General features: G+C 41.8%; 1 protein-coding gene across 4 annotated transcripts in view; it reads left to right on the top strand.

Moving 5' to 3' along the window:
* Positions 1 to 334: 334 nt before the first annotated feature.
* The window catches only part of RCAN1 (regulator of calcineurin 1), a 39148-nt gene continuing 21127 nt past the window's right edge, over positions 335 to 18355 (top strand). For all 4 annotated transcript variants that reach the window (XR_015801881.1, XM_088160537.1, XM_088160536.1 and 1 more), the window contains exon 1: positions 335 to 622. Coding sequence is in view for 3 of the 4 variants with exons in the window: in XM_088160537.1 (XP_088016663.1) it covers positions 362 to 622 (261 nt within the window). In the remaining variant the exon portion in view is untranslated. The remainder of the gene's footprint in view (positions 623 to 18355) is intronic.

Genomic DNA, 18355 nt, shown 5'->3' with positions numbered 1-18355 from the left:
TATATATACAGTACACACACTATAGGGGCTATATACCGTGTATTATAGACGATACATTTTCATCTATAGGACATTATACAGCACGTACGCGTATTATACATACAATACATGCTACATATACAGTGTAGATAGTACATATAGTGTAATTTACGTATGTATAGTATATTTTATGTATATATAGTTTATTTTGTGTGTTGGAGCGACGCCTCTCCCTCACGGCGCTGCCCTCACCCAACATGGCGGACGCGGCCTCACCCGCCACCTGTTGCCGCGGCGCATTCCTATTGGCTGACACGGCGTGGGGGGGGCGCGGCGGCGGCTCCTGATTGGCTGCTGAGGGGAGGGGGGCTAAGGAAACAAGATGGCGGGCGGGGGGTGGGAGAAGCCGCCTCCACGACGTCGCCGCGGCCGCCTCCGCTCGCCCCCGGCCATGGAGGAGCCGCCGCTCCAGCAGCCGCTGCCGCCTGGGGAAGACGAGGAGGAAGAGGAAGAAGAGGAGGAGACGGACGCGGAGTGGAGCTTTGTTGACCGAGAGATGGAGGCGGTAGCGCTGCGGGACCTGCCCAGCGCTACCATCGCCTGCAACCTGGACCCTCGCGTCTTCCAGGACGGCCCGTACCGGGTGAGCCGGGCCGGGAGCCGTGAGGGGAGCGCGGTGTGCGGGGCCGGGGCTGTCGCGGTTCTCTGTGAGCGTCGGGGGAGATGAGGGGGCGAGGCTGTGGCTGCGCGTCCCCGCCCGCCCCCTCGGTGCTGCCGGGACCCAGAGCCGGGAGCTCCGTCCCGAGCCGGGGATGAGCGGAGCTCGCTCCGAGCTCACGGAACAGAGACAGGAGGAGAGGGAACGGCCTCAGGCTGGGCCAGGGCAGGCTCAGCTTGGACAGCAGCAGGAATTTCCCCATGGAAAGGGAGCTCAGGCCTTGGCAGGGGCTGCCCAGGGAGCTTTGGAGTGCCCATCCCTGCAGGTGGCACCTGGAGGTGGCACTCAGGGTGCCAAGGTGGCCATGGGGCACAGCTGGGACTGCAGGGGCTGGGAGGGCTTTGCCAGCCTCAATTATTAAATTATTCAATTACTTTCAACACCAAGAGCTATTTTACCTCGATTTTTTTGATTCCTGTACCCGTAGCTCAGGGTGAATCTCTATATAAAACAGAAGTGAAATAAAATATCCCCGGATCGCTCTACCCTGAGCTTTGTGCTCCAGGTTTTGTTTGGTGGACCTGATGTTGTGGTTTTGGTCTTTTTTGCCTTGTTTTTGTCTTTGGTTTTGCTATCAAGCCCTTTGACACTGAAGGAAGTGCTTAGTTTTTAAACATATTTGGGTTAAACGGAATGGACTTGAAAAATTAGGCAGTGGAAACAAATTAATTTGAGTTTCATAATCTCAGCATGACCTGTGTTGTCTTCGCCGTGGATGACAATGAAACTGCATAAATTACGTTTCTAAGGTAAAGAATGGGAGAATTATCTTGGACTTGAATAAATAAATATCTATCTCCAGCAGGGAAAGAAAGTCAAAGTTTTATAAATAACACCAAACTTAAAAAAAAAAAAAAAAAAAAGGCGATGGAGGTGCTTGGAACTTGGTGACCATAAACGTGGTAGGTGCACACAGACTTTTAATAGATGAAAAATCAGTTTAGGTATCTGCTCACTGTTTTTTCAGCTCTGAAATACAGAATTTAGCTTCAGTTAATAAAATTACAGAGCTGCCAAGAGCTGATCACTCTTTAAAGCTGGAAATAAGGGGCTTTTATAGGAACACACATGGACTGGTTACGTTTTTAATTTGTTTTCTTGGCCAAATATCAGGAAGGTGCAGAGAGAAAAGTGGAACGAGAGGCCCTAAGGCTGTATCCCAGATTTTGGAGGTGTGAAAACATTTCATATTATTAACAAAATTATATTAAAAACGAGGAAAATGTTGCATTGTGCCAACGGTGTACCCAGTTTTCCAGAGCGTTCTGGTGAGCAAGGAAATGCAATTTTGTCACTCACACGTGGGAGGTGAGGTGGTCACACTGAAATGTTACTCTGGATTACTTGAGAAAGATGCCAAGGTTAATTTTAAAAGGTTGCACTTGCTTAGAGGGTGAATTTTAAGGAAATCCTCTTGGTTTGGTGTAGAATGTGCCCAGAAAAGTCCAATTTGTGCAGCAGAGGTGTGGAATTGGGTGGTGATGAAGGGATCCTCACATGCAGTGTTTGTAAATACTCTGAATTTTGGTGTCAGCAGTGAGTTGGGTCTATTCTATTCTGCTTTTCCCAGCAGATGTAACACTCTTAAATTACCTTTTCTCTAGAGTTAAATGGGTTTTTTTTTTTCCCTTCAGTGGGCCCCTTAATAATCCTGGATTGCCCTATTTGAGGAGGGTTGATCCAATCAAAGGTGAGACAAGACAGCTACTGACAATTATTTCTATTTTATTTCCCAAATCATCATTTCTTCTGGAAGTGCTGCTTGAATATTCCTCTTCTTCCTCCTTTTCATTTTTTTTAAAAATTTTTTTTTTTTTTTTTTTTTTTTAATGGAGGTGCTGATAATCCCAGTTGAGAAATCAGAAGTTTGAAATAAAAAAAAAAAAAAAACCCAGACCTTCCTATCAAGGTAATAGTTCTGCTAAATGCCAGTTTATTCTCAGAAGAAATAAAAATACTTCATGACCATTTTTTTAATATCAGTCCAAAATGTTCCAGAGAACACCTAAATACTTACTCTCAAGTTTCCTAAAACACAGTTCAGGAATTCCTTTAAATTCTGTATTTTTCCTTTTTATTGAAATAATTACCTCAAATAATAATAAAAAAATCTTTTTCTGATCTTCAAGTTGGCAAATTACCTCGAAAAAAATTGAATTTTCTGAGCTTGTACATTGGATCTGCAGCTTTTGGTAGCTTCAAATGTTGATGGTGTGCTTGAGGAATTGTCATTCTTTCTTCATCCAACACACAGATGAGTTTTATTTTTAAAACTGTGTGTTCCTATCTACTCATTTATTTAAGAAAAGGTGTCAGTAGCTAATTCCAAATTAGATTTTTGTATTTTTCTACCCTCCTCGTGTGATATTCCATTTTTAAGAGCTGTTTTATGTCAGCAGAGGACACTCAGGGAGTTTTTTTATGGAATTTATGCTGTCAAATCCAAGCACTTCCCTGGCTCCTGTTATCCCAAGGGATGTGCAGCATTTCCCTGCTGAATTTCACAATTCTGGCACAGTCACAGGAGGGCTAAAAAACCGAAATAATTTCATTTATGCCCCTTGCTGAGGATTTTACCCAGGTGTGCTCTGCCTGTTTCCATTTCACTGTTGCACCTTTCATTTGGGCAGTGACAAAGAGGAGCACCAAGAATTCCTACAAAAAAAAAATTTCATTTCTCAGAAAATCTGTGGGTTTTAGGGCTAGGAGAGATTTTCTTTAATTTTTTTTTTTTAATGGATACAATTTCCCTTCGAATGAGTTCCTTAAATTCCTTAAAAATATTTCTAAGATTTTTGAGGTGGTGAAGTCTCCATCTCTGGAGGTGTTTGGATGTGGCACTTGGGGACATTTTAGGTGTTTAAAAATCATATTTTAAACCTATTTTCATATTTTAGACCATATTTCTTTTTCCTATTTCCATGATGGTTCTGCTGGGAAAGTCACTTCCACCCTTAATGACTCTGTGATAATTACCTTAATCTGCTAATTTTTTGCAAATTAATGAACGTAGCAGCAAGTTTTTCATAATTAACAACAACTTGTATTCACAGAGAAACTGAAAGCAGACTGTTCTGTCATGGGAACAGTTTTTTCTCTGGAAAAACTTTACTGGAAAACTGAATTATTAAAGAAATGCACTCAAGGTTGGAGTTGAGCCTGTGTCCTCACACAACCCCCAGAATTGGCTGGGAAATTCTCTCTGCAATTATTTATTAAAAAAATAAAATAAAAAATAAAATTCTATTTGAGCTTGAAGAGAAATCCCACCAAGGTGAGTTTTGTGTAACCCAGGGAAAAAGCAGAGCTGCAGGTGAGCTGAATCCTGGGAATTGCAGCTCCCAAAATTCCCAAAATCTTCTTTTTTTTTTTTTTTTTTTTTCCTTCAGCTTTGTGTGGTTTCAATGCAGAAAAAAACTTTTGTGAGCTCAGCTGAAAATCAAGCTGTTAAACAAACCTTGCTTTTAGATATTTTAAATTGCCTTGCAGGCCACTGAAATCATCATGAGGTGGATTTGGATTTTTTTTTTTTTTTTTTTTAATATTTAAAGAATTCTGCTTTGCAGGAAGTTCAGCAGATTTCTCAGGAGTATTTGCAAAAGTTTCTTTCCAAATAATCTCGATTTTTCTGGTAATCTCTTCCTGCCTCTCAGCCACGTGCCTTGTAATCCTTTCACTTCACTTGGGTTTTTTTTTTTTTAAAGCTTGTTAGATCACATTAAAAAGAAAACATTTTAAAAGGAGATTTCTAAAAAGAATGAATGTTTTGTTTTATTTTGTGACCACAGGCTCTGGTTTTGGCAAAATATTCCCTAATGGGAATGTAAAATGGAATTATTGGCACCTGCAGAAATTTTCAAGATTTTCATTCTTTCTCTACCAAAAAAAAAAAAAATTCTTTTTTGTGACAGTGTTTCTGTTTTTTAATGCTTTTACTTTCCAAGTAAAGCTCAGGGTTAAGACCGTGGTTCCAAATCACATCTCAATAATCTGGATTAATTTTGAACACTAAAACCATTACAAAACAATTAAAAACCTTCCATTATGAACAATTTTTGAATGGAACTTCTGGAAGTATTTAGTTAAGTAGTGGAGGTATTTTGAACAGCTTCAAGGTTTATATCATTTCTGTAGGTCTCCAAAAGAATTATTTGTGTGTCAAAAAAAAACTTATTTAAGTCTTCAGAATGAGCTGATCAGTCAGTGCTTCAAGCAAAAAAATGTAAATACTTTCAGAGGTAGAAATAAAACAGAAATATATAATATTTATATATTTATTTCAACATTGAAATAACTCCTGCTGTGCACAAGGTGCTTTTTGGGTGCCTTAAAAATACCAAAACCTAGAAAATCAGTGTGGTAGAATTGTCATGAATGTCGAAGATATTAACAAAAATTCCATTTTATTAGCCCAAAGTCTGGAGAAAAAAAAAGATCCCACACGAGGTCTGAGAGTGCCAGGATTAAAAATTTCATTTTCCTGGAGAATGGAAATTTAGGAAAACATTGGTGAAATCCCTGGGAACACCAAAGCTGCATCACAGTGCTGGGGAGAGCTTTTCCTTTTTTTCCTTTTTTTTCCTTTTTTGTGGGAGCAAATGGAACTTTGTTCCCAGGATTATTGTCTCATTCATTAATTAAAAATATGAAAAGAAGTTCAGTGTTTTAGAGGTGAGACTGGCTTGAAACTCAACCCAAACACCCCTCATTAACATCAGCATTAAATAATTATTAATATCTGCAGTGACTGAACTATCCCATACAGAATAGGCTTAAATGATAAAAAATTTTTTTATGCACCAAAAGTTTAATTCTGTGTCAGTTTATTGCTGGAGTAGTTACTCAGTAGTTTATTCAAGTTTTAATAAGCAGTGTTTATAAATTTATAAATAATTTTGGTTATTAATAAATAACATTACTTGGTGTCATAACTGCAGGTCGGGAGAACTGTAAATGAGGGAAATAATTTCAAAAATGATGCAATATATTTACATTAATTTACATTAATAGAATGTATTATATTTACTAGTTAATCTATTACATAATGTCAATATATTTGCATTAACCAGAATTTCCAGTGAAGTCTGGGGCTTGTTTTTGTGTGTGAAAACCAAATTTTGGCATGGTTTGGGTTGGAAGGGACCCCCAAAAATCATCCAACACCTCCCCTGGCTGCCTTTGCTTGAATTTTGGGGTTTATTAATGAGATTTTAACACTTTCCTTGCTGGGGTTTTTATCCCTTGTTCTGCCTCATAAAATATGGAAATATGTTGGGAATGATTGAAATATGGGTTGTCCTGAGTGAACCTGAGGCCTAAAATACCATTTTTAAAATAGTTTTGTGGGTGTAATGTATAATTAAACTATGGAAATCATTGTCCCAGAATGTTTGGGAATCCTAATATTAAAATTGAGGTGTTTGCTGAGTGGTGTGTGCCAAGAGTGGCATTTAGGATGTGACAATATCCTAAATAGAATTGGTGATAAGTACCTGCTTTAGACCTTTTGTCTGTTCCTCTCAGCATTTTTTAATGCCAGAGATAACCAGAATTAATTTCATTAACGATTAAATTCATTGATTCCAGGCCTTGCTCACAAAAGCAGAGCTGTCAATAATAATCAGTGAATTTCATTTATTAAAATGGAATTTCCCTCTGCCCTTGGGCAGATTTTTTCAGAGGGTCACAAATGAAGAGCTGGATTTGATTTTGATTTTGATTTTTTTTTTTTTTTGAGGTTTTTTTTGCAGTTATTGTGGTGTTGGCAAACAACTCTTGGTTATTGAGCTGAGAGTGCAGACCTCAGGAGTTGGATTTGAATTCCTTTGTGTTTGCTGAAATGCAAGAGGCAGCAGGAAAATTGAACCAACACCTCAATTTTCAGTGGTGTAGGAGTGGAAGGTGTTTGATAAATTGATTTATTCATCATGTCTGTATCAAACAGCTTGGGGGGGGGGGAAAAAAAAATCCTAAAAACCCCATAAATGTAAATTTTGGACTTTTAGATGCAGTCAAGTAAACCAAAATCACTTTATTTTCTTGCATGGATTGAAAACCATTCTGGAAACTTCCCTGAAGGTTTGGTGCTGATTTCAAAACAAGTGGCTGTTTGTATGGAACCTCTTAAAATTCAGGCTATTTTCCAAGGAGGACAGGCTGAAAGCAGGAGAATTGTTCTTTTTTTTTTGTTTGTTTTTTTGTTTTCCTGGAGGTGCTGTTTCCTTTCTCTGAAGGTAGGAAGCTGAGCTGCTGAAGTTCCAGAAGAGCCAAGCTGTGTTGTTTATAATAAATGGATTTTTTTTTTTTCCCTTATTTCTAATTTTTTAGCTGTTCATAATCCATGGAGTTAAACAAAACATTTCTGTGGGTTTGTAGTTAAAATATTCCATTCCTTTCTGATAACCCAACATGTGAGATAATACTGAATACATGAAGAGCAAGTCCCATCTCTGATTATTTTAGTATAGAATTGTTGATAATTACTGAAAGCTACAGTGGAAAATATGGCCATTATTGTGGGAAAAGAGGAAATAAGAACTAAAATGTTCATTGCTGTGGGAAAAGAGGAGGAAATGAGAAATAAAATGTCCATTATTGTGGGAAAAGGGGAGGAAATGAGAATCCAAATGTCCATTATTGTGGGAAAAGAGGAGGAAATGAGAATCAAATGTCCATTATTGTGGGAAAGGGGGAGGAAATGAGAAATAAAATGTCCATTATTGAGGGGAAAAAAGGAGGAAATGAGAAATAAAATGTCCATTATTGTGGGAAAAGGGGAGGAAATGAGAACTAAAGTGTCATTATTGTGGGAAAAGGGGAGGAAATGAGAACTAAAGTGTCATTATTGTGGGAAAAGGGGAGGAAATGAGAACTAAAGTGTCATTATTGTGGGAAAAGGAGAGGAAATGAGAAATAAAATGTCCATTATTGTGGGGAAAAAAGGAGGAAATGAGAACCCAAAATGTCCATTTCTTGCAGGTTGTGCTGTTAAATAGCAGGAGAAGGTCTCTAGTGGCAAGCAGAACTTGTGCAGGGACAATCAATGGGAATCCCTGGGGTGTTTGCCCAGCTCCTGGGTTATGTGGCCACTCCTGTGCAGGGTTCTGTGGCCCTTGGGCCACATGCCAGGTGCAGCTGGGAGCCAGCATTGCCTGGCTCATGGAAACTCTGATTCAAGGCTTGGGTTTTCCTCAGGCTCCAGGGGGAAGCAGCTGCTGGGACAGGCAGTGGGAAATATGGACAGCTCATGGTGGGCTTGTGTAAGGCAGAGAAAATGAGCCCAGGGCAGGTGGGGGGAGCCCAGGGCAGGTGGGGGGAGCCCAGGGCAGGTGGGGGGAGCCCAGGGCAGGTGAAGGGAGCCCAGGGCAGGTGGGGGGAGCCCAGGGCAGGTGAAGGGAGCTCAGGGCAGGTGAAGGGAGCTGAGAGCAGGTGAAATGAGCCCAGGGCAGGTGAAGGGAGCCCAGGGAAGGTGAAGGGAGCCCAGGGCAGGTGGAGGGAGCCCAGGGCAGGTGGGGGGAGCCCAGGGCAGGTGGGGGGAGCCCAGGGCAGGTGGAGGGAGCCCAGGGCAGGTGAAATGAGCCCAGAACAGGTGACATCAGCAGGGCCTCTCCTCTCTGAACCCCTGCTCACAGCCCACCCCAAAATCTGCAACCAGCCCACCCCAAATAAAACCTCCCAGAGCACTGGGGTGTTCTCCCCTTGGGAAAGGCTCAGCATCTCTGTCAGGTATAGAACAGCTTTAAACACATTTTTAGAAGGTTGTTTTTTTTTTGTTTTTTTTTTTTTCTGGGATCTATCCCAACATTAAAACTCCTCACCTTGCCCAGAGCAGCTGAAGTGCAGGAATTTTTCACAGGAGATGCTTTCAGGAGAGAAAGAAGTGAACATCTGTGCCTTCCTTCCTGAGCTGCTTGATGTTTGCATCTTTCCTGCTGGAAAAAAAAAAAAAAAAGGCAAATCCAGACATTCCTATAGCAGAAGTTAGAAGGAGATGCAGAACTATGTTGGCTTTCAGCAAATGGGAGTTCCTAACCCAAAAACACTGCCTGGAATATTCAGGAATTTAAAATATTTTCAAGAATTATTTTCTAATTATTTTTTTTTCCCCTCCCTTGAATCAAAGCAGGTGGGTTCTTGCCATATGAATAAATAAATCAATAAAATGCATCCTCAAAGCTCTGTTGTTATGTACCTTAAAAGCTTGAAATGCCAGTGTGCTGCTGGTGTGTCACTAATTAATGCCTAAGATAATTACAGTGTATCAGGCATTAACCTCAACAAAAAATGCAGATGATTTGGGATAAATTCCAGACTCTTCTGGGGCTCCTTTTATTATTTTTTATTATTTTATCAAAGTTGGACAGGGCTTGGAGCAACTTGGGATAGTGGAATGAGCTTGGAATTAGATGATTTTTTCCATTTTTCCAATGAAACCATTCCATGATCTTTATTTTTAAAATCCTTTTGAAATTTCCAGGTACACTTGATTTGTTCTTTAAAATGCAGAAACTTCTTGTAATTGCTTTGGGGTTTTTTTTTTTTCCTACCCTCCCAGAACATTCTTAGAAAATATTTTTGAAGTTTATCTTCCATTCTTCTTTCTGTGGACTGCAGTGGAAAATGTCATTTTTTTTTTTTTAAAGATGCCAGAAATACCAACCTGCTTCTCAGCAGCTCGTGTGGTTTCCCAAAGCCTCCTGTGTTAAAATCGAATTTTTTAAAAATTTCTTTTTGTTTTTCCCTTAGTCACAGAGGATGTGTCAGAAGATGAACACATAACTTCAGCTTGCCTGGGATGAGATCTTTTAATATTTGAATTAAACAAATCCTGCTGTCATGTTAGAAGGAATTAGAAATTAAAACAACCCCAACACCTGCTGTTTTCATCCTTATCTTTGCTCTTCCTCAAGTCGTAGTTTTTGCCATAATACAGCTGTGTTTTTCATGATAATAAATTGTTCATGACAGAAGTATTTTTCATCCTGTTCCATCAGGATTGTGGTCATATCTTCACTCAATGGGACAGTTCTTGTACCTGTCACAGCTGGAAAAACACCATAAAAATGTAGAAAAATACTTTAGGACAACTGTTTTACCTCTTAAAATGTTAATTTATTTATTTTTTTTTACTTTTCAGTTAAACAGGAGAAGTTTTGGATTAAATTAAATTGATTTTCATGACAGTTTGGTAGATTGCTGTGGAGTCAGCAGTGCAGGAGGTGAATGCAGAATGAATCCATGGGAGTGAGGATTCCATGGGAAGCAAATGCTGACAGTGGGGGCTGGTTTTGAAATTAATTCTCTTTAATTCTCACTGTTCATCAGCTCTCAGAGTTATTTGTAGCAGATCCTTCCTTTTCGGTGCCTTGGTGTGTAATGATGCTTTAAAAGGTAAAATCTTCAAAAAAAAAACTCCTGAAGAAAAATTAAAAAAAAAATCCATGAGTCTAGGAGGAGCAGATGGAATGATGTGAATGAGTTGTTGATCACTCAGTGATTGTCAATTGGGAAACAGAGTTATTTAAATTTTCCTTCTGTGTCACCCAGTCCTGGACTAAACCTGATTTAAACTCCCCCATTTCAGGTGCTGATGGTTCAATCAGCATTGATAGGAGAACAATTCCTCCATCATTTCATCCTTAAAAAACTGCCCAAGGATCAAACTCTCAGCCCAAGGGAAGGGATCCTGGCAAAGCTGAGTGACAGGAGAATAAAATCCAGCTGCAGCTTGGCACACCATGAGGATTTGGGGAAAACTGCTGCATCAATAAATGCAAACACAATCAATCACCATGAGCAAAGAATTAATGGCAGGTCAGCCTGAGGGTGAATAATCTTTATTTTTTAAAACAGATTGGATGTAGGACACCAAATTCCCTAATGAGCAGAGAGCTCTGACTGTATTTATTTGATGTATTTGCAAATTATTGTTTAATCTCTCTTTTCCCCAGTTATTTGAGTCTCCCTTTGTTGCTGCCTGTCCTGATTAGAAGTTTGCCTTGCAAATGCTCTGATTTGAAGACTTTAATTTGGTTTTTCAATCTGCACAGCCCTTGCTGTTCCATTGAGGTTGCAGAAAGTGGAACTGGAAATGCTGTTTTAAGCTTTTTTTTTTTTTTGCTCTGCTGGGCAGGTTGGAAATGTCAGAACTGTGATTTTTCTGAGTTGGCTTTAGAGACAATCAAGGGGGAGAGGCTGTTGGATCAGGTGACTTTGAGAAGAGACCAGTTTTGTGGTGGTTAAAAATATAAAATAGAATGTTTTGTGAAATTCTGCCTTTTAAAAGAGGCTCTTCATCGTGGCCAGGCTGTTTTTATGGAGATCACTTGAACACATTGAAGTGCTTTCCTCCTAATCCAGCTCAGGCAATAAAACACTGCCAGCTTTTAGAGGAGGAGTTCAATCACAAACCAGTTCATCTGGAAAAAAAATGATAAGGCTCAACTGGGCACAGTCCTTCTATGAGTGTTTGCTGAAAGGCTGAGCACAAAACTGAAGTTTTTTCTTTGGCTGAGGTGTTGTTGCAGGAGCTTAATGAGGTTCCTCAGAAATGCCTTGGAGAGTGGCACCAACTGCAAACACTCCAGGAATAGCTCAGGCAGTGCCCTCGTGGGAGATTTGGGCCTTTCTGCCTTCCCTGGGGAAAAGGAGCTGGGGGATTTTCCAAAACAGGGGTTGGGGGCTGGAAATTTTCAGAAATTCTAAAAGCACTCTGGATCCCAGCACGGGGAGGAGCTGGAGCTGCTGCAGAGAGCCCAGAGGAGGCAGCAGGATGAGCAGAGGGATGGAGCAGCTCTGCTGGGAGGAAAGGCTGGCACAGCTGGGATTGTTCAGCCTGGAGAGGAGAAGCTTTGGGCTGAGCTCAGGGTGGCCTTGCAGGGCCTGAAGGAGCTGCAGGAACCATGGAGAGAGACAATTGCCAAGGGATGGAGGGACAGCACCCAGGGAATGGAGGGACAGCACCCAGGGAATGGAGGGACAGCACCCAGGGAATGGAGGGACAGCACCCAGGGAATGCAGGGACAGCACCCAGGGAATGGAGGGACAGCACCCAGGGAATGGCTTCAGAGCAGGATTTGATGGGATTTTGGGAATTAGGAATTGTTCCCTGGGATGGAATTCCCAGATTTGTTGTGGCTGCCCCTGGATCCCTGGAATGTTCAGTTCCAGGTTGGACATTGGGACAGTGGGAGGTGTCCCTGCCATGGCAGGGGTGGCTCTGGGTGATCTTTGATGTCGCTTCCATCCCAAAGCATTCCACGAATCTGTGATTCATTTTAAGATCAAAGCAGCTTTCCAGTGTTGTAAAATGTCCCAAGTGCAGGTTCAATACCACACTTGGATGGAATTCTTAAGGTTTCACAGAGTCCCAGACTGGTTTGGGTTTGGAGGGACCTCAAATCCCCCCCAGAGCCACCCCTGCCATGGCAGGGACACCTCCCACTGTCCCAATGTCCAAGCTGGAACTGAACATTCCAGGGATCCAGGGGCAGCCACAGCAAGTCTGGGCACTGAGAGCTGAATTTCTTTGCTGTGGAATTGGCACAGAGGCAGCAGCCCAGGTACAAACAGTGTGGAAAAAATCCCAGGGAGATTTAACAATCCCACAGCTGATCTGCATGGGAATCAAAGTGAAATTCCCTTCAATTTCTTCAGGAAAATGGGAGGAGAGAGGAGGAGGGGCCTGGGAACTGCTTTGAGGATTTATTTTAGCAGCAGCCTCCAGACTGAGCTGCATCAGAGGCTGAGCAGGGCTTGGAGCAGCTCTGAGTTGGTGTCAGTGCTGTGTGTTGGCTTTAAATGACACCTGAGGGATTTTTGCAACCAGTCAGGCAAGGAGTCTCAGGGAACTTGTAATTATTTCACAGTACCTCTGTGGAAAAATACTTTTAGTAGTGTTGGGACTTCCAAGAAAAAAAAAAACAAAACCCCACAAAATTCTGTAGGTGATACAGAATTCAGATTCAGGGAGGCTCTTTCTAAATAAAATATTTTCCTTTAGTATTTTATTAATATTAATTGAATATTTCCTTTAATATTAATAATATCCTAAATATTTTCCTTTACATAAAAGTAAAATAATAGAAACAAACATCTGGTTTTTAGGCTTTTTGGGCTGGAGTACTAAGAAATCAGGATATGCAGGGAATAGGGTGAAAGATATATAGAAGTTTTTGGTTTTTGTGTTATTTAGGGGAAAAAGAATTAAATCAGAGTTGATAGAATGAAGTTATTAAACTGCTGTTTGTCTCTGAAGAGAGAGAGGCACAAAGATTCCCAGTTAGAATCCATCCCAGAAGAATATCCTGCTTTCCATACCTTGCAGACTTGGAGAAATATTTTCCAGGAAAGCTGAGTAGAGCCATGAATCACTTATGGAAAACTCAGTGGAAGGAATGAGTCAAAGAAATGCTGCAGTGGCCACCCTTTGCCTGTCAGGAAATGGGGCAGCTTTGCATCATTTCATACAAATCATGGGACATCCATTTACAAAAGAGCAAGTGAAAAGTTGCTGTTCATTGACTTTATTTAAAATGATTCTTTGGAAATAAATATGGAATTTAATATCAGCCCAAAAGGGTTTTTCTCTGAATTTCATTTTTTCTCCTTGGATTCTCCTGCTGGTATAATCACTGGCAGTGAATGTTGTCCTGGCAGGCAGCAAATTGACCAAATATTTGTTTTCTGGTTGATAATAAATGAATTATTTTATGTTATCAATGTAATTATCAGCCAAGTTCTCCAGTCTCTGCTTTACCCCTGCAAATTGCTGGAAGTGTGGGAGCTTCCATGGTTTTAACATGATTTGTGTTTATTATTCTGGTGTTACAGGGCTAAAAAAAACCCCAGAAATGCCACAAAGAAGTTGAGGGGGGTGTGAGGATTGAAGCTTTCAGTGTTCTTGGAGTGAATCCTGGGGGAATTTTTGTGAGTGGGCTGTGGATCCAAATGTCTGGGGCAGCTCCTGGGTTTTGGAAAGAGCTGCAGGTTCTGTCCTGTCACAGATCTGAAGCTGAATATTGAATTCCTGACAAATCCCATTTTCTGCAGCTCCCTCTTCCTTGCCAACAGCTGCCTCTGCCAAAGGTGATGCATCTGAGATTTTTAAGGAGCTGCAGAGGAAGTTGGGTTGTGTTTGGGTTTTTCTTAACAGATTTTTTGGTTTGTTCTGTGTTAGATTTGATGGTAGTGGTTTCTTTTCTTGTGGGAACAGCTCATGCATGGATTTATTCTGGATTAAACCAGCTATGGCAGGGGGAATAAATTGAATTTCTGTTATTAATAAATGAAAGCTGGTGCCTTTATTTTGTGTTCAGCTGTTCCTGAGTTTCTTTGGGAAGAGGGCAAAGTAAAGGAAAGGTGCCTAAACACCTTTAATTTGCTGGGGAAGTGGATGGTGCAATCCACCTGAAGACATTTAAAAAGTGAATTCTCAGCCATTGTGGATCCCACAGAGCTGAGCACTCCCCTCCACATCCAAGCTCCACTGCACCTCTCCATCCACTGGAATTTTTATTTCTGCACAATTTGTGTCCCCTTTCCAATGCCTCAGAGAGCCATTTGGAATTCTTCCTGTCACTTCTGGCCTTTGATTCTTAAAACCTGAAGCCAGCATCCTCTGCCAAATACACTTTTCATTTCTCCCTTGTCCTTTAACCCTTTTTCCTGCTGGAAATTTTCTAAGAGGCTCCAGACATTCCAGCCTTTGGCTGCTCTCTGATGATTTGGGGAAATGTCTCTCGAGCTGATTTGGGGAAAGCTCTTTAAGGGACATTTTCCTTCCCTGAAGGAGCTCTTTCAAAAGCAAACTCAATGCCTTCTTTTCCACATCATTCCTGAAAGGATTGAGTCGTGTCCTGAGGAGATTATTCCTGTCTGAATGTGGGGTCCCAGTAGAGAATGCTCCTCAGAAATTCCCAAATTTCATCCTGCTCCTCAGAAATTCCCAAACTCCATCCTGCTTTTTTTCTGCTCCTCAGAAATTCCCAAACTCCATCCTGCTCCTCAGAAATTCCCAAACTCCATCCTGCTTTTTTTCTGCTGCTCAGAAATTCCCAAACTTCTTCCTGCTCTGTTTCCTTCTCTTCAGAAATTCCCAAACTCCATGCTGCTCTTTGTTTCTTTCTCCTCAGAAATTCCCAACTTTTATCCTGCTCTTTGTTTCCTGCTCTTCAGAAATTCCCAAACTTCATCCTGCTCTGTTTTCTGCTCTTCAGAAATTCCCAAACTCCATCCTGCTCTGTTTCCTGCTCTTCAGAAATTCCCAACTTTTATCCTGCTCTTTGTTTCCTGCTCCTTAGATATTCCCAAACTTCTTTCTTCTCCACAGAAATTTCCAAACTCCATCCTGCTGTGTTTCCTGCTCCTCAGAAATTCCCAACTTTTATCCTGCACTTTGTTTCCTTCTCCTTAGAAATTCCCAACTTTTACCCTGCTTTTTCTGTTCCCCTTTCATTGAGAACAAACCCAGTGTGATTTTTCTGCCACCCTCCCCAGGCATTTAGCAGCCATCAATATTTCACATTTTCCAGAGGGTCTCCAGCTACTCTGAGCTCCCAAGTGCAGGGTGGGGATGAGCCCAAAGAAATTCCAGTGCTGATCAGGCTTTCAGGTGGATTAGGGATAAATGGATTTTCTTTAGAGGGTTTTGTTCTTCCCTCAGCAGGTTTGGTTGAAAATCCTGGATGGCAATGGTGTTGGAATGTTTTTCCAAATGGAATAATTTATTTTTTTTTTTTTAGATGAATAGAAAAATAATTGCCATGAAATACTGTCTGAAAATATTTATTTCCTTTTCAGTACCCAAATGAGGGAAAATCATCATTAATTTATTCTTGATCATTTGAGTATATTTCCAGCAGGAGTTGAAACGTGTTGGAAAAAGCCTTTACATTGTGGAATATATTTGCCACATTCAAAAGTTTTCTAAATGAGGCTGGTGATTACTCAGCTACTCTGTAGTGGAATTTCCAAACTTTTGTGTTCCCACTCAGTGAACAGGAATTCAGTGTTTAATGCTTGGAAATGGAAGTGTAAATCACCGATTTTTCCAAGGATGGAAGAAGCACACTGGAGGTATTTATTTTTCAGATGGTTGACTGGAAAACTGTGCCCCATGGAATTTGTAAATGGCCCTGATGTGACAGAGCACAACTCTGCATATTTTATTTGAATTTATTTAGATTTCCTAATGCAAAAATGACACCAGCTCATACATTTGAAGCTATTCAAACGTATCCTGTGAGGCTTCAGGAAAAACAGCTCCTTCTTGGCACTGCAGTTGGAATTTGCATCTGCCAGGGGTGCCCAGGCTGGGATTGTTGGGTCTGTGCAAGGCCAGGGATTGGATTGATGATCCTGTGGGTCCCTTCCACTCAGGATATTCCAAAATTCTTTATTCTCCTTTTGGAATAATAGCAACAGATGCAGGAAACCTTCTGGAAGATTTTCTTTCTTCTGTCTCAGGAGTAGCTGTTGAATTAAGATCCAGAAAATGAAGAAGTGAAATGAGAGCAAGCCTGGGTTGACAATTCACAGCCCTGGAATAGGTGAGAATTTAAAGTGAAGGAGGAAGAAATAAGTTTGGAACTTTCAAGAAGTTTTTACAACAGTTTGTGGTGACAGGACAAGAGGTGATGGCTTCAAACTGATGGGGGGAAGGTTTAGATTAAAATGAGGAAAAAAAAAATCTTTCCCTGTGAAGGTGGGGAAGTTGCCCAGAGCAGCTGTGGCTGTCCCTGGATCCCTGGAATGTTCAGTTCCAGGTTGGACATTGGGACAGTGGGAGGTGTCCCTGCCATGGCAGGGGTGGCACTGGGTTGGATTTGAGGTCCCTCCCAACCCAAACCAATCTGGGATTAAATGGTGAACAAAATTGTCTCCCAGGTTTTGATGATCCCCTGAGGAAAAAGTGCTTGTTCCAAAGCTTTGTTTGCTGCCCAGTAATCAGATTTATTCCTTCAGAAATGTCAGCAGGGAGCAGTGACAGCTCTGGGAGGGCTTGGATTGCAGCCCATGGAATGACACCTGTGGATTATTCTGCCAAAAGCAGCTGGAATATCTGGAATATCTGAGGAGCAACCTCTGGGAGCAGGGACCTCAGTACACTCCTCTGGCTAAAGGTGGCATTTGGCAGTTCTGGGGCAGTAAATACAGGGGTCACTGCAGTGGTGGCACAGGCTGCCTGCTTGATTTCCATGGGCCTTGAGGAATGGAAATTCTCCATCTCTGCTGGACAAACTCCAGCCTGCACAGTTTGAAGGCTTTCAGTAGGAAAGTGCAGGTGAAACTCAGAAGGGAAAGCTCCCCTGGCCCAGCCTGAGGCCATTCCCTCTCCTCCTGTCCCTGTTCCCAGATCCCAAATCCCCCCTGGCTGTCCCCTCCTGGCAGGGACTTGTGCAGAGCCACAAGGTCCCCCCTGAGCCTCCTTTTCTCCAGCCTGAGCCCCTTTCCCATTTCCCTCAGGAATTCTCCAGCCCTTTCCCAGCTCCATTCCTTGCCCTGGACACTTTCCAACCCCTTTGACTTTCAGAACAGATTTGGAAACAAAGCCTTGGTTGCTCAAAGAAAAAGTAGTTGGGCTTCTTTAATTGCTTTACCTGAACCTTTAATGTGCACTGATTGACTCTTGATTGAGATGTTGAGTAGGGAATACAGACAGGCTGACACAGATTCATTCCTTCTGCTTTTTTTTCCTCTGTACTGACCTTTCATTTTCCCCTCCTTCATTACCTGGAATGTATAAAGTGAGATAAAGATATATTGACTTCTTTGGTCTTCTCAGAAAACTTGCAGTGGAGATGGAATCATATTAAACTAAAATTTCCACCTGGCTTTTGGTGCTGCTGTGATGATCAGTGTGTGTGTCATCAAGCCAGGGAGCCAAAAAAAACATTTTTTCCCTCAAGGAATATTTAAAAGACTGGGATGCTGACATCAGGCTCTTACTCTAACGTTATAAATTGGAGATATATTTTGAAGATATAATGTATATATTGGAATGGTTTGGGTTGGAAGGGGCATTAAAGATCAGCCAGTTCCATGGCAGGGACACCTCCCACTGTCCCAGTGTCCAACCTGGCCTTGGGCACTGCCAGGGATCCAGGGGCAGCCACAGCTGCTCTGGGCACCCTGTGCCAGCCCTGCCCACCCTGCCAGGGAACAATTCCTGCCCCAAATCCCATCAGATCCTGCTTTGAAGCCATTCCCTGTGTGCTGTCCCTCCATACCCTTGGAAAAATTCTCCATCTTCCATCTTGTAACTCCTTCAGATCCTGGAAGCTGAATCTGATCCCAACCTTACACAAGCAGCTCAGAATTTAACTTTTAAAAGCTCCTGTCCTGTCAGATAAGTTGTGTCTTCCTCACTCCCCTTTCACCTGAGAGCAAAACTGATCTCAGCTTGTTGGCACTGGGGTTGTTTTAGATAATGAACCGTGTTTGGCTTCAGTGTTCTGGGTCTCTTTTATGTCGTTGCTGGTATTGGAAGGCAGGAATTGGGAAAGGATTTGCTTCCTATGGGAACATCTGGGTCAGGGGGAGCTCTGACCATGCTGGCTTTGATGGGATGGGGTTTGAGGAAAGCCCTGTCAGCTGTGGGGCTGGACTGTGGCACTGCTGGATCCTTTATGGGGAACTTCCCCTTCTTCCCACGGAGGA

Source organism: Sturnus vulgaris, chromosome 2, assembly GCF_052056855.1.
Source record: "Sturnus vulgaris isolate bStuVul1 chromosome 2, bStuVul1.hap1, whole genome shotgun sequence".
In the NCBI taxonomy this organism is placed as follows: Eukaryota; Metazoa; Chordata; class Aves; order Passeriformes; family Sturnidae; genus Sturnus; species Sturnus vulgaris.
Note: the sequence above shows the minus strand (reverse complement) of the source record. Positions and strands in the feature narration are given on the sequence as shown.